Raw genomic sequence first — 16,566 nt, forward strand, 5'->3', positions numbered from 1 at the left:
AGAAGTCCCACCACTAATGATCACACATTTAAGTGTGAATAAAAGAGAAGTAAATTATGTGTGAACACCAAGGCTATTGGAACTCGAACAGTAGAGCACAGCGCTAGCAAAGGTCATGGGTTCGATTCCCAGGGAATGCATGAACTAAAACAATGAATACTTGAATGCAATGTTCAAGTCAAAGAGTCTGTTAAATGCAAGCTGTATCAAGAATACTGAACTTAACTGAATACGACAATGTACCTTTGCCAACCAATTGTCCAGAGAAAAATCATTTAATTGAGCCCGTGCGTAAAGGACACTCAGTCGTAACGAGATCATGTGAAGGCACGTGCTGACTTTCCTTGTATCTTTAGAGGCGGAGGTCATTTACCTGTCCTCTCTGTGGATTAGGTTTACGAACAGTACAATTTACTACTATTTTACCCTTTGCTACGGTAGTACATGCTCAAAAAATCACTTCACGCCAAAAAATCCAGAAGTATATGGTACAGAGCCACTGTCAACAGGGAAGTGTTAGATTTTATTACTGCATCCTAATCCATTTAGCCTCCTAATTCCTCACAACCGTGGTCTTGAGATGCTTGATGGATGCATGATGGCTTAATCCCTCCTCAGAAGAGGTTACGCTTTGCCCTCCTGCTTTACTCGCAGCGTCTCGCCCATGGAGGAGCTACTGATACCCGCAGATGCGCCGCACGAGCCTGCCGTCTTCTTCTCTCCGGCGGGACCCGCTAAAACCCCACTGGAGAGAATGAAGGACTTCATGGCAAGCACGTTCTCGGTCGGTGTCAGAGAGTATGTGAAGGACTACATCAGGCAAAACGGGCTGCTGACGCTCTCGGTTCTAGCCGTGATCACTGGATCCGTCCTGGGCTTCATGCTGAGGGGTCTGGACCTCTCCACACAGGTAAGGCTTATTAAACTGCGATTTTAGAGAAATAAATGACTCTGGACATGTCAATTAAAATGCACAGAAGGGAGAAATTTAGCAAACACATGCAAGTTGCAATTATTGGAAAGTTGTTAGGTATGCATCTTCATGGGTGCACATGAATGCATCTTTTTAATTTTTTTATTATAGTTTTTTGAATAAAAAGGGGACAGAAAAACGTGCAACACATATGCTACTATGTGCAACTCGTACTGTGTGAAAAGAAAATGTCACTTTTCAATTTCTTTCAGTTTTTGCTATTAGCCTATAACTTTAAAGATAAAAACTGAGAACAATATTGTTTGTTTTTGTTATGATTAAATGAGGCGTGTTGGTTTGAATGTTAGGAAGTGCATCTGTGCTCAGTGATCTAATTCCAGACAGACAACAGTTGAGTCGAAACAAATTCAGGTTGACGTGAGAGGCGGTCTCACCGCGCATGGCGCATGACCCTGCTGAACAGCAAATGGCAACAGGTAGGGAAGCAGATTAAATGAGCTTCTCTCAGAAAGCAAATTCATCCTACCCATTTACATTAGTCACAAGCGACAGTACTATTACATATACTTTAATATAGCCTAATCATAATTTTATTAATACTTTTAAGAAATATTAAATTCTGGCATGAGGAGAAGTGTGATATATCACATACAGTACAATTTAAAAACAGTGACATGATATGTGGCCAAGTAGTGACCCATACTCAGAATTTGTGCTCTGCAATTAACCCATCCAACGTGCACACACAAAGCAGTGAATACACACACACAGCAGTTGGCAGCCACTTAAGCTGCAGCACCCGGGGAGCAGTTGTGTGTTTGGTGCCTTGCTCAAGGGTCTCACCTCAGTCGTGGTATTGAGGGTGGAGAGAGCACTGGACATTCACTCCCCCCACCTACAATCCCTGCCGGACCTGAGACTCAAACTCACAACCTTTGGATTACGAATCCATCTCTCTAACCATTAGGCCACGACTTCCCAGTATATTAGGGATTCACAGTGTACTGGCCAATAATTGGTATTGGTCGATAAAAGCATTATCCATTAAAGCGATGTCACTAAACAAAGCGCAGGTTCTATTTGATCTTCACTCGTACCTCACGCCAGGTTTACTGCGGTTTTTACCCTTTACCAAAAGTTATTTGTTTGCCTCCCATTCAGTAGCCTAATCTCAAAAAAGCTGGTGCATTGTTACTTATGATACGAAACAAATCTAAAGCTAAGTTCGAACAATAAATGTCGATTTGACACTCTTAAATGTGAAGTGACAGATTGCTGTAGCCTCTTCAAGTTATAGCCTAAAATAAACTTGAATGAACTTGAGAAGGTATGTTGAAAAACAGTAAACTTGCACAAATGTATCATCTCTTGTGTAATCATTCGATCAGTGTTTCCACAAAACAGGTTTTGATAAATGTCACTTAACAATGCACTTACCTTGCAAGTGTTATCCAGTGCTCACAGTTGGTTATTAGATATAAAAACACTAGCGAGGGGCTTATGTGAAAACCTTATGTGAAATTAAGTTGTATACATATTGTGTGGTTATTATATCTGAAAATGAATAGCAATTGAATAGAATAGTTTGGGCTCTGATGTTTGTTTGTTAATTTTAACCTCTAATTATGTTAATGTTTCAAATGAAAAGTTTTTTTTTGTTGTTCTTTTTGTTTTGTTCTTTATGAAAACCAAAGTATCCGTATTGCCATCAGAATTCTAAATAATCAGCTCAGTATTGGAAGAGAAATTATTTGGTGGATGTGTGTGTGTCTGTGTGTGTGTATATATATATATATATATATATATATATACAGAAAATGTTCCCACACAAACTGGTTATACACAAAAAAATTATATATATATATATATATATATATATATATATATATATATATATATATATATATATATATATATATATATATATATATATATATATATACACCGTGCCCTCCACTAATATTGGAACCCTTGGTAAATATGAGCAAATGCGGCTGTGAAAATAAATATGCATTGTTTATCCTTTTTATCTTTCGTTCAAAAATTTCACAACATTCCAACCTATCAATGAAGTAAAACAACTGATATCATTATGAAATAAATGTCTTTTTCTAATACACATTGGCCACAATTAACGGCACCCTTTTATTCAATACTTTTTGAAACCTCCATTTGCCAGTTTAACAGCTCTAAATGTTCTCCTATAATGCCTGATGAGGTTAGAGAACACCTGACAAGAGATCAGAGACCATTCCTTCATCCAGAATCACTCCAGACCCTTTAGATGCTCAGCTCCATGTTGGTGCTTCTTCTCTTCAGTTCACCCCACTCATTTCCTACATGGGTTCAGGTCAGAGGACTGGAATGGCCATAGCAGAAGCTTGGTTTTCTGCTCAGTGACCCATTTTTGTGTTGTTTTTGAGGTTTGTGTTTGGATTATTGTACAGTTGGGAGATCCAAAAATGGCCCATTATAAGATTTCTAACAGAGTCAGTCACTTATTGATTTTTTATCTGTTGGTATTTGATAGAATCCATGATGCCATGTGTCTAAACAAGATCCAGGACCTCCAGCAGAAATATAGGCCCACAACATCAAAAATACAGCAGTATATTTCATTGTACACATGGGGTACTTTTATCCCTGTGTTCACCAAACCCATCTTGAGTGTTTGCTGCTAAAAGCTAATTTTTTTAGTTTCATCTGACCATAGAAGCCAGTCCCATTTGAAGTTCCAGTCGTGTCTGATAACTGAATATGCTGGAGTTTGTTTTTGGATGAGCTAGGAGAATTTTTCTTGAAACCCTCCCAAACAACATGTGGTGATGTAGGGGCTGTTTGGCAATTTCTTTTTAAGGTTTTCTGACCCCGAGACTCAACTATTTTCTGCAATTCTCCAGCTGTGGTCCTTGGAGAGTCTTTCAAACTCTCCTCCTCACCGTGCATTAGGACGATATAGACACGTCCTCTTCCAGGCAGTTTAGTAACATTTTATGTTGATTGGAAATTCTTAATTATTGCCCTGATGGTGGAAATGGGAATTTTCACTGCTCTAGCTCTTTTCTTAAAGCCACTTCACTAATTTGTGAAGCTCAATTATTTAACGCTGCACATCAGAAATATATTCTTTGGTTTTTCTCATTGTGATGGATGATTAAGGGGTCATCTTCACCACATCTAGATGCCTAAATGCACTGAGTTGCTGCTATGTGATTGGCTGATTAGCAATTTGTGTTACCAAGCAATTGAACAGGTGTACCTAATAAAGTGGCCAGTGAGTGTGTATATACATATATATATTTCCACAAAAACTGTTTTCAAAATTGATGATGAGAAACCTTGTTAATAATTGAGCACCAATAATGAATAAGTGAGTACCAAATCATCAACAGTAATTTTTGAAGGATCACTGAAGACTGGAGCAATGGTTGATAGAAATTCAGCTTTGCCATCACAGGAATAAATGACATGCAAAATCTATTATTACAGTTATTTTAAATTGTAATAATATCTCACAATATTACAGTTTTTTTGTTTTGTTTTTACTCTTTTACCTTTGATTAAATAATGTAACATAAAAGAGTTCTTTCAGCAACATTAAAAATCTTAAGCATTCCAAACTAAATATGACAAAATATAACACATGTGGCAGAACTAGATGACATTTAAACCTGTTTTAACATATTAACTTTTTTTGTTGTTGCTGTTGCTGTTGTTGTTGAAGTTTTTACTACACTATGTGAAATTTTGAAATTGTGCAAAATTGCTTATCATCTGAAAAGATTTTTTTTTTTTTTTTTTTTTTTGTAATCAGGCAAAAATCTATCTCTCCTTCCCTGGTGAGCTGCTCATGCGGATACTTAAAATGTTGATTCTTCCCCTAATCACCTCCAGGTAGATATTTGACTCATTCTCATCTTCATATTTTATACAAAATAACCCTTTAGTGTGAAGATCTCAACTCTTACTGTCTGCCTGTAGTTTAATGTCTGGACTGTCGTCTATGGAGTCGAAGGCCTGCTGCAGGATGGGGGTGCTGACGGTCACTTACTACCTTTGGACCACGTTCATCGCAGTAGTGGTTGGCATTGTACTCGTTCTCATCATCAAACCTGGCTATGGGGCAAACTTGGAGAACAGCAAACTGGGAGGTGGACAAGTCATAACGTCTGCAGATGCCCTGCTGGATCTGGTCAGGTATGACTGTCCAAAAGAAAATGTAGCAACAACACCCCTGGAGTTGCTGAACTAATATTCATATCAGCCGAGCAGATTTTAGGAGTAGGCCTATAGATATGGGCTCAGTGGTTTCAGGAATATGTACTACTTGGAAAATAAATGGGAAAGTTCACCCAAACATGACAGTTCTATTCTCAAATTCATACCTGTATGACTTTTTTCCTTGACACAGAAAGAGAACGTTTTTCAATGCAATGACAAAGCATGGGGACCAGAGCATGTAGGCTTCAAAATTTACACAAAAAAGCACACAAGTTATTTGTGCATATGCCTTCTGAAGCCATTTGATGGCTTTGTTTGAGAATCAAATTCACACTAGCTTTCCTTAGCTTGTTCATGATTTGTGACTGTGAATTGTTCATTGAGTTAGATCTTTTCAATTAATCAGTTGATCCGGCTAATAAAATCAGTCTTAATGAACTTCAACATTATGTTCTTCACAAAAGCTGCTGTATTGCTTCAGTAAGCTTTTCAGGTAGATTTCTCCTCATTTTGATAGACATGTTCATAAAAGACATTAATTGAGTCTCATGGACACTGTAACTGCCATTCATAGGAAGAGTTGCCCATGTCTGGGTATTTTAGGCCATCCCATACAGTGCAATCCTATTAAAGCAGCGATTAGGGTATTTTTAGTAATCTGCACAAAGCACCAAGTAAGAAGCGCAGGACCCTGCCACTCCCCTCTGCCCATAAACACAGTGAGTCTTGTGCAGCTATACTTGATATTAGCTAACCTCAAGTCTGCAGGGTGTACGTCATGTCATATAAAGTATAAATGTGGTGTAATATATATTCATAAAGACACAATTAATTATGCTTTTAATATGGCCATTTATACTTAATTTCCATTCTCAGGAATATGATCCCCTCCAATCTCATTGAAGCCACATTTCAGCAGGTGAGTAAACAGACACCTTAAGATAACAACTGTTAAGTGAACCTAAAACTGTAATGTGTTTGTACTACGAGCAAGAATAATACCACAGTCAGTGCACTTGAAATGTGTGTTTGGCAAGCAGTTTTTGATATTTCTGTATTGCCTCATTTAAGTAGGTATTGTATTGTATGCTCAAAATATATAGCTACTGGGAGGCAATCCCATAAATGTTGTTTCTTATTCCGAAATGGCACTAAAAAGCAAGGTTGGTCCAGCATCCTAAGCGTACATCTCAGGACACTGACGGTTTCTATTGCACCGGCAGCTACAGTGATGTGATGATTTTACCATCACATTGACAATTGGCTCTTTTATTTAGAAGGCGGGACTTATTCCACTATATAGTGTGCATTAGTGTCCGCCCACTTTGTGCAAAGCAAATTACATAATAAATTTGTAATCTGTTAAATTTGCGGTGCTTCATGGGAGTGGGTGGGGGTAAAGAACACTTTTGGTGGGCTTTGCTCACTGAGACTCTGATTATTGGAAATTTACAGCATCATAGATAAAGTAGTTTTTCACCAAAAGTTCTGCCACAAGTTTCACCACATATTAAATATGATTATTTTAAAAATAAGTTAATGTGGATGGATGAAGGCATATGTAATTGATATGTAATAAGGTCTGTCCTAGATTTACTAGTTGTTGTTAAAAAACTATTTCTCTAGAGTTTTTACTTTCGGAACCCCACTGATGCAAAAAACTGAATGCACTGCACTTTCTCCCGTTCATAGTAATATGGGTAAACTATTTTGTGTATAAATATATGCATCCTCTGATGATACCTTTGTGGACTTTCACCTGGTGGATGATAAAATCCATTAGATTTGCACTGTAGGATCAGGATATCATAGAGATTTGGGCTTTATGGACTCTTGGGCCAGTAAACAATTACCTAGCATTCTCGTAACAATGCACTAAAACACATTGAAATTCACACTGAAAATTGTTATTAACAAGGTTTGTACAAGCAAAGAAAAAGTAAAACCTAGTTCTGTATTTTGTTGTTTCAGTATAAGACAGACATTATTCCAATCATAAAAACACCAGTGAACATAGGACGCCCAAATTTTGTCTACCTGATGCCTGATGAAGACAATCCAAAGGGTCGGACGGTGCAGTTGGAACTAACGCCACCTCCAGACATCGAGCACAAGACCCGTCCAGGCAGCAGTCAACAGATGAACGTACTCGGCATTGTTATTTTCTCAGCCACGATGGGTAAAACATCTGCCTTCACCTGAAGCATCTTCACTAAGTGAAATCACCATCAAATGTGGACCTATAATGAAGGGCTTTTTATTTAGGTCTCTTACTTGGTAAAATGGGCGAACGGGGAGCTCCTCTGGTGAACGTCTGCCAGTGCATCAATGAGTGTGTGATGAAGATTATTAATGCGGCCGTATGGTAAGAGAGAAAGCACTCATTCATACTCAGACATCTGGCAATCATAACAATCATTCAGTTTAGGGGTTTTAAAGGAGCAGTTCCATACAAAGACTGTTTGTTGTTGAAATTAAGATCAGGAAGTTGTTTTTACACAACACTTGGTCAGGATTGGCCATTGAGAAGCTTGAGGGCTCAGAGACCATTAGCTGAGGATCTAAGTGAAAGTTTCCAGTATGCAGCTGGCACGTGCATAACAGCTTCCAGTGTGAAGGTGTGTTAAAGCCACACTGTCATTCGGCACATGCAGGGATTATGAGCTATTACCTGCGCTTAAGAGCTGTCATACACTTCTCCATGATGCTGGCTAGTGAGGGGCTAACAACGCTCTCACACACTTCACAAAATATTTAGGCCTAAATTTAAGATTTATCCTATTTGAATTGCATACACATTTTCCATCTATTTGGATTACACAGTTTTAACATGAACTAATCAATGAAACAGGTATGATTTCTGCTCTCCAAAAAATTATAGCGTAAGTAATTGCATTATTTATGATCATATTTTCAAAACAAATTTATTCAAATTGCTTCGATTAGAATCAGCATAAATCTGGTCATTGTGAAAACAATTTAAATGATTCTGCTAAAAAGTATGAACATGGTTAAAATATGGCTAGCTGTGGAACAAGCAATATTCAGTTGTATGAGAAATGTATTGCTGGTAAATATGTATACCTGGTTATTGTGTATTTAAAATACCTTTATTAGTACTATTACAGAAATCTTAACTGTTTCACGCATGACTGACTGACAGATGCATTAGTTAGGTTAACACTGTGTGTTCTAAACAGATGGCGATTTTATATGCAACATATTTAGGCCTAAATATGTAGGGCACACAATTCGACTCCAAATCATTGACTGAAATCAAATTGGAGCCTATTTACTCGTCTAATACATATACTTTCTTAATTTGAACAATTCATCACTGCATGTTATTCAAAGAAAAAAATGTTTTGCAATAAAAATGTTTTTATAATAATAATAATAATAAAAAAATCACTGTTTTAATAATTAACTTTTTTTTTTCTCAGTGGACAACAAGTGCCCTCCTGCATTTGTTTTGCACTGAATTTTCTCTACTTGAAATGCATCACATTAAATAAGTAAAATGGGTTGAGTTTTCATGTTGAGTTTAATAGTTAGTCATAGTTTATCCAAAAATGTAAATTCTGTCATTTACTTACTCTTACATCATCTCAAATCTGTTTGACTTTAGTCACAATGTGGCCAACTAATGACAGGACAGACATTTTCCATGTTGACTGTTGAAGATAAAGCCTTCACATTTTGAGAATCATATGAGTAATTCCTACCAGCTTCTCTGTATTTTTCAACAGGTATTTTCCTTTTGGGATCATCTTCCTTGTGGCAGGCAAAATCCTGGACATGAGTGATCCCTCCACACTTGGGAAGAAGCTGGGCTGGTACGGGATGACGGTTATGGCAGGCCTGTTTGTGCACGGCCTGATCTTGCTTCCATTCTTCTATTTCATTCTGACACGGAAAAATCCTTTCACATACATCAGAGGGCTTCTGCAAGCCATGGTCATTGCTCTCGCCACATCCTCCAGGTATGAAGAACTAGGAGCTTATGAAATCAGTTTGATTTTTTCTCAAATTCCGTGTAATTTTTTCCCCCTCAAATTTGATTTTGTAATTTTAAATTTTCTGGTTTCTTTTTTTTTTCAGTTTAATTTTTTTTAAATAGTTTTAATGGCTATATATAAGGCCCTATGAAATGTTTTTTTTTCTTCTCAAATTCAGTTTTATTTTTTTTACCAAACTGTTTTCCATTATGTTTCTGGATTCAATTTGAATGGTTTCATAATTACATTTTAATTTTCAAAGTATCCTCAATTAATCGATTTTATGAAAAAATATAAATGTATTATTTTTTTTATCTTTGTATTTACATCTTAAAGTCAATTCTGTTAAAATGAAAAAAAAAAGTCTGGTAAATATTCCTTAAAGAAATAATGCTTTCATGATAATTTTTTGAGTAGTAGTAGTATCACTACATTAAGTAATTTCTATCACAGTTTCTTCAAGTTAACCCCAACTTTTATTTTGACGGGTTGCTGTGATGACCTTTAAGTTTCTGTTTGTAGTGATGATAGTTTTTCTCAAATGAAAAGGTAAAATGCTCCTGAAGTGACTCTCAGAGCAGTTCTAGAGATTATGTTCATGTCTTCATGAACTCATATGTTGCGAAGGCAGAGGCTGAAAACAGCATGAGTGTCATGCATGCTTCAGGATGTGTGTAGTAAACAAAACCGTGCTTCTGTGCCATGCATTCACACAGAGACAAGCAGAACATGCAGGATTCATATTTAAATAGTCTGTTTGTGACTTAATATTCACAGACACTACTCCATATCACGTTTTGATTTGATTTATTCATCTAAAATGTAGCAAATTCCCTGACATTCCGCGTTATTCAGTAAATTCCATTTTTATGACTGAATTCTGTGATTCGGTCTGCATTTTCCACATTGTGGAAATCATAGGGCCCTAGATGAACTCCAAAAAATAAATGTGTAATTGGCTTGTCCAAACTCCATTAAATCAAGACCTCATGACCTTGTAAACGTGAGACATTCTCTCTTTTTCACAGTTCAGCAACGTTGCCCATTACAATGAAATGTTTGCTGGAGAACTGCCGAGTGGACAGACAGATTGCCCGGTTTGTGCTGCCAGTGGGAGCCACCATTAACATGGATGGAACGGCGCTGTATGAAGCAGTCGCTGCTATTTTCATTGCCCAGGTCAATGAGTACGAACTGGATTTCGGACAGTTGGTCACCATCAGGTACTTGCAGACAGGAAACAATTAACCAAATATAGTCTTATTAGTCTTAGTTTAATGGTTGACTGCAATATCGAGACTTTTATTTTGACAGTGCTGAGAACGCTAGCGCCTGTGTGCAGAGCTCCTGTTCCCCGTCTTCATTAGATTCTGTTTTACAGTTTTGACTAATCAATTATTACACAGAACTTTTAAACAATGTTAGTAAATGGTATATAAAAAGTATTATAGCATTAGCTTCTTTATTAATAGTAACAGAAGACAAATGTTATAATACTTTCTCATCTATAGGCAGCATTCAGCAGATGCACATTTCATTTAAACAAGTCTTTGAATATCTAATAAACGTTTAATTTCACTAACCTTGTAAACTTTGTGAAATTCAGTTTTAGAGATCCTCTGAAGTGTGAATTTGTAGACTGCATAAAAACACATGTAACGGTCTGTCACCGAGTGCACTGTTGGGTACAGAATACTTGCTTTATGATCATATTTTTAAGTTCATATTCAGTAATTCTTAAATATTAGTAAATATAATGTCAAATAACTTTAATTTCAGCAAATGTTATGCATGCAATTTTAAAATAAATGATCTGATATCATAATAGATACTGGATCAGCTCATCTAGCATGATCAGTTCTATCAGGAATAAATAAAAATCATAATAATCTTACTGTTCTGGTTTCCTCCAGCATAACAGCGACCGCTGCCAGCATAGGTGCGGCTGGAATCCCTCAGGCAGGCCTTGTAACCATGGTGATAGTGCTGACATCTGTCGGATTGCCAGCGGATGGCATCACACTGATTGTGGCCATTGATTGGATCTTGTAAGTTGAGATAACTGCCATTTTTATCTGCTGGAAAAGAAAAGAAAGCACAGTTCTTAATAGCTGTAATCAATCAATCATCTAAATGAATAAATGGTAAATGTTAACAAGAGTATGAGGGATATAGTGATAACAGAATTAAGAATAACGTCTTCTACTCCTTGTGGTTTAAAGAGATCGCTTTCGAACCATGATCAATGTACTAGGAGACGCTCTGGCAGCTGGAATCATTGGTCACTTGTGTCAAAAAGACTTCCCACCTGACAGAGCGGTAAGCTAACATCTGTTTTCTGTTTATAGTATTTGGGGCAATGACATGACACTCTTTTTTCTTCTTCTATGAATTAATTATATAATTTTTAATTATTTAAAAATACATTCAAAACAAAGTTCATACATATAAACTTTCTGTAGCTTAACACTGTAAGTAAAGATCATGTTCCATGAAGATATTTTGTAAATGTCCTACCATAAATTAATTTAATTTTTGATAAGTAATATGCATTGCTAAGAACTTCATTTATAGATTTTTTTGCACCCTCATATTCCAGATTTTCAAATAGTTGCATCTCAGCCACATTTTGTCCTATCTTAACAAACCCTACATCAATAGAAAAACTATTTATTCAGCTTACATATGATGTATAAATCTCAATTTCAAAAAATGTACATACAATGATATACAGTGGTGTGAAAAAGTGTTGGCCCCCTTCCTGATTTTTTATTTTTTTTTGCATGTTTGTCACACTTTAATGTTTCAGATCATCAAACTAATTTAAATATTAATCAAAGATAACACAAGTAAACACAACATGCAGTTTTTAAATGAAGTTTTTTTATTATGAAGGGAAAACAAAATCCAAACCCACATGGCCCTGTGTGAAAAAGTGCTTGCCCCCTAAACCTAATAACTGGTTGGGCCACCCTTAGCAGCAACAACTGCAATCAAGCGTTTGCGATAACTTGCAATGAGTCTGTTACAGCGCTGTGGAGGAATTTTGGCCCACTCATCTTGGCAGAATTGTTGTAGTTCAGCCACATTGGAGGGTTTTCAAGCATGAACCGCCTTTTTAAGGTCATGCCACAGCATCTCAATAGGGATTCAGGTCAGGACTCCAAAGTCTTCATTTTGTTTTTCTTCAGCCATTCAGAGGTGGATTTGCTGGTGTGTTTTGGATCATTGTCCTGCTGCAGAACCCAAGTTCGCTTCAGCTTGAGGTCATGAACAGATGGCCGGACATTGTCCTTCAGGATTTTTTGGTAGACAGCTGAATTCATGGTTCCATTTATCACAGCAAGTCTTCAAGGTCCTGAAGCAGCAAAACAGCCCAGACCATCACACTACCACCACCATATTTTACTGTTGGTATGATGTTCTTTTTCTGAAATGCTGTGTTACTTTTACGTCAGATGTAATGGGACACACACCTTCCAAAACGTTCAACTTTTGTCTCGTCCGTCCACAGAGTATTTTCCCAAAAGTCTTGGGGATCATCAAGATGTTTTCTGGCAAAACTGAGACGCGCCTTTGTTCTTTTTGCTCAGCAGCGGTTTTCGTCTTGGAACTCTGCCATGCAGGCCATTTTTGCCCAGTCTCTTTCTTATGGTGGAGTCATGAACACTGACCTTAACTGAGGCAAGTGAGGCCTGCAGTTCTTTAGATGTTGTTGTAGGGCAGTGCTTCTCAAAGTCCGGACTCCGGTCCGGATCCGGACCCGGAGGGAATTCAATCCGGACCCGCTTCTATTTCATATTTCAAGAACACTAATAATTATATTTCCTACTTTGATAAACGCACGTTAAACTTGTAAATCATTTGTTTATTTATTCTTATTTTTTATGTCTTTTGGAGAAGGTCCGAAATTGCAGGCGAGATATTGAAACTTTTCCTTCGTGACATTTGTTGTCATCATGACATCCAGTGAGCGTATGACGTTTGACATAATCGGGCGACATTTCACCGCTAATATTTTAATTTTTTTGTTTTGTTTTGCTATCACTTATATTATGGCAATTTGTCTTATAGCAGTGCCCAGTGTATACATTTATTTGTGGCGGCTTGTCACAATATCAAAACTGACAGCTACAAATAGATTTTCCAAAAGGCTTATACTTCGTTGAATAAACTGAGCACTGCGCGTTTCAAAAATAAAATGCTACGCGGGTGTTTTTATATGACTGTATCTTTTAAAAGAACCGTCCGTTTTCTTCAGAAAAGCTTTGATGCCAATTTTCATTTGGTCTTTCCTGTAATGGCTGATAAAGTAGCGCTTATTTGATTACAGTCGTTACCGGGGAAACAGCTATATATCACGCTCCAACAGCGCCTCCTGCTGGCAGAGAATCAACTTGCATTTGCTAGTCTGCGGGAAAACTGGTGTCTGTCAGCAAACATAAACAAAAAAGCATGCTTCAGAACTGTTTTGAGAAAGTGCTTAAGTTTTGAGCCATGTATTATTACTATGAATTAGGCTACTACTACTACTCTTACTGCCTTGTGCCCTGCAATAACCATTTATGCAAACTCTCTTTTGATATAAAAGGAAAAAAAGAGAAAATCGGCCCAAAAAATCAGCATCATGTATCGGCCATAGGCTACCCTGATTTCTAAATATCGGCATTGGCCAGAGACAAAAACATTATAGGTCGACTTCTACTGCTGACACTTAAATTAATTGTTTTGCCACTTTTGCACTTGTTATTATAGTATTTTGAATGCAAAGGGAACCTTTTTTTTAAAATGAGTGTTTATTTGTTATGTTATGTATGTTTATTAAAAACACGTTTTGTAATAACCAATTGTTCCGGACCTTTGACACTGATGAAAATTCAGATTTGGACCTTTGAATGTAGACTTTGAGAACCCCTGTTGTAGGGTCTTTTGTGACCTCTTGGATGAGTCGTCGCTGCGCTCTTGGGGTAATTTTGGTCGGCCGGCCACTCCTGGGAAGGTTCACCACTGTTACATGTTTTCGCCATTTGTGGATAATGGCTCTCACTGTGGTTCACTGGAGTCCCAAAGCTTTAGAAATGGCTTTATAACCTTTTCCAGACTGATAGATCTCAATTACTTTCTCATTTGTTCCTGAATTTCTTTGGATCTCAACATGATGTGTAGCTTTTGAGGATCTTTTGGTCTACTTCACTTTGTCAGGCAGGTCCTACTTAAGTGATTTCTTGATTGCGAACAGGTGTGGCAGTAATCAGGCCTGGGTGTGGCTAAAGAAACTGAACTCAGGTGTGATAAACCACAGTTATGTTTTAACAGGGGGGAGGGGGCAAACACTTTTTCACACAGGGCCATGTGGGTTTGGATTTTGTTTTCCCTTCATAATAAAAAACTTCATTCAAAAACTGCATGTTGTGTTTACTTGTGTTATCTTTGATTAATATTTAAATTTGTTTGATGATCTGAAACATTAAAGTGTGACAAACATGCCCCCCCCCCCCCCCCCAAAAAAACCCAACTTGAACACAGAATACATTTAAATTTTCCAGCAATATCGACAACTTGATTGCACAGATACTATTTGAACTGAACTGAGCTGGATGATGACCACTGAATTCAACGATGAACATCCTTTAACTGAAAATTGAGTGTTTAAATTGAGAATTTTTTTTTTTTTTTTGTCCATTTGCATTATTGACACACTATTTTCCTATTTAATACTGTAAAGCTGCTTTGACACGATCTGTATTTTTAAAAGTGCTATATAAAGGTGATTTGACTTGAGGTGATCTTTAAACTAGATTTTTTTTTTTTTACTTAATTGTGGGCATGTTACATGTCATTGACCCATTTACAAATTTTTACAAATCTCAAAGGCTTAAGTTTTTAGTTTATATTTAAATAACACAAGCTTATCAATGCTATTTGAACTTCTTTTTTCAGGCGAAAGCAAATGGAGCTGCACAGGACAGCCAGGCAGCTCAAAACATGGAGAATGTGCCTTTAACTGAAGTACCGCTGCTGGCTGGGAAAGACTGTATATTCGAGGTGGTTGGGGACACGGTTTTTGAACGACCCACAGTCTACTACAATATATGTCAGGTCTGAGTCACCAGACGTTTGCCTTACATCCACAAACCTCCTTTTTACCACTGTGCCATAAAGAAGTACTGAACGAACACTTTCTCTGGTCCTTCTGTCTCCGCTTTTTAAAACTGACTAATATTGGCTGTTTTTGTACAGCTGAATACATTTACATTCCTTTCCCTATTCAAGGGAAATTCTTCTATTTACAAGGACAGGCCAAATTTTTTATTTATTTTATTTTTTTCCCCCTCTGCTTTTGTTGCCTCTGTTGCTGGAGGTACAGCAGTTATTGCATGCTGGCATGTATTCAGGAATTTGATCATTCAGGTTCAGGCTGATGTTACAGTCAAAGCATGATCCAGATCTGCAGTGACATCATTCATCAACTTCCTAAAGGTAATGGGGAAAGAAACTGAGTGATGTTTTAAAATGCACAGTCAAAAGCCAATTATCTGGCATCACGCGCAACAACACGGGTGACTGATTTGCAGATATTTCTTGTGTATTTTTACATCTGCATTATTGAATTTTTGTGTAATGAACTTGCAACATGTTTGTAATAAATAAAAAAATAATAATACAAAAATGTCTGTAATGTGTTTGTGCAGTGATGTTATGAGAAATGCCATGCACGTGAGGACAGATGGTTAACATCGGATTTGGTTTCGGAGAAAACAAGCAGAGCTTACGCCTGATGAGATAGAGCTGCTTGCTTCAGGTTTAAGAGCTCAGGATGATCAGCCCAAAGAACATTAATGACAAATTAGCCATTTGGAGGTTATGACCACTGAAACTAATTCAGCGGGGAGAAAACAGATGCATGTTCTAAAGCACAACTGACCCAATTATTACAGCCTTTAGGCCTAATTGCATTCAACTTGCAACATACTTTTTGTATAAAATAGTTTCACAGTATTTCAGGGCTTCTGCAGTTTCAAAGATAAGTTTAAGACTTTTTAAAGACCAAATAAAGAAAATGAATGGGAACATAAAACATCTATATTCTGTAAATGTCTTAGGAGCAGACTATATGCAATACATACAATTTTGATAATACACCTTCCAACAGATCTCCATTATTTTTTGCTAAAATAACTGTAATGTAGCTTCAGATCACACTGCAAAAAGTGGTTCATCCTTTGCATTTTTGTCTTGTTCTCCAATGCAAATGTCAAACGATACTTAAATCATGATATATTATGAAGCAAATAGTTGTTTTCTGAGAAACTGACCGAAATGAAGTGTTTATGATCAAAACAAGAACAAATATCTGCCAATGGGCTCAGAAAAATCTTAAAGTATGAACTCGTATTTGCAGAAAACAAGACT

General features: G+C 37.0%; 1 protein-coding gene across 1 annotated transcript; it reads left to right on the plus strand.

The window, feature by feature from the left end:
* The first annotated feature begins 89 nt into the window (after positions 1 to 89).
* LOC306855075 (excitatory amino acid transporter 5-like) lies at positions 90 to 15,795 on the plus strand. The gene is made up of 11 exons (XM_079393510.1): positions 90 to 910; positions 4,749 to 4,828; positions 4,916 to 5,131; positions 6,032 to 6,074; positions 7,127 to 7,334; positions 7,421 to 7,520; positions 8,905 to 9,138; positions 10,182 to 10,376; positions 11,067 to 11,201; positions 11,376 to 11,472; positions 15,094 to 15,795. The coding sequence occupies exons 1-11, from the start codon at positions 665 to 667 to the stop codon at positions 15,256 to 15,258; spliced, it is 1,719 nt and encodes a 572-aa protein (XP_079249636.1). The 5' UTR covers positions 90 to 664; the 3' UTR covers positions 15,259 to 15,795.
* Positions 15,796 to 16,566: the final 771 nt, after the last annotated feature.

Source organism: Barbus barbus, assembly GCF_936440315.1.
Source record: "Barbus barbus genome assembly, chromosome: 35".
NCBI classification, from domain to species: domain Eukaryota; kingdom Metazoa; phylum Chordata; class Actinopteri; order Cypriniformes; family Cyprinidae; genus Barbus; species Barbus barbus.

Excerpts from the sequence above, each read along its gene's own strand:
- LOC306855075 (XM_079393510.1), top strand. The coding sequence starts at position 665 with ATGGAGGAGCTACTGATACCCGCAGATGCGCCGCACGAGCCTGCCGTC. Across the intron at positions 9,139-10,181 it reads GCTCTCGCCACATCCTCCAG|TTCAGCAACGTTGCCCATTA; the intron begins GTATGAAGAACT and ends TCTTTTTCACAG. Across the intron at positions 10,377-11,066 it reads GGACAGTTGGTCACCATCAG|CATAACAGCGACCGCTGCCA; the intron begins GTACTTGCAGAC and ends GGTTTCCTCCAG.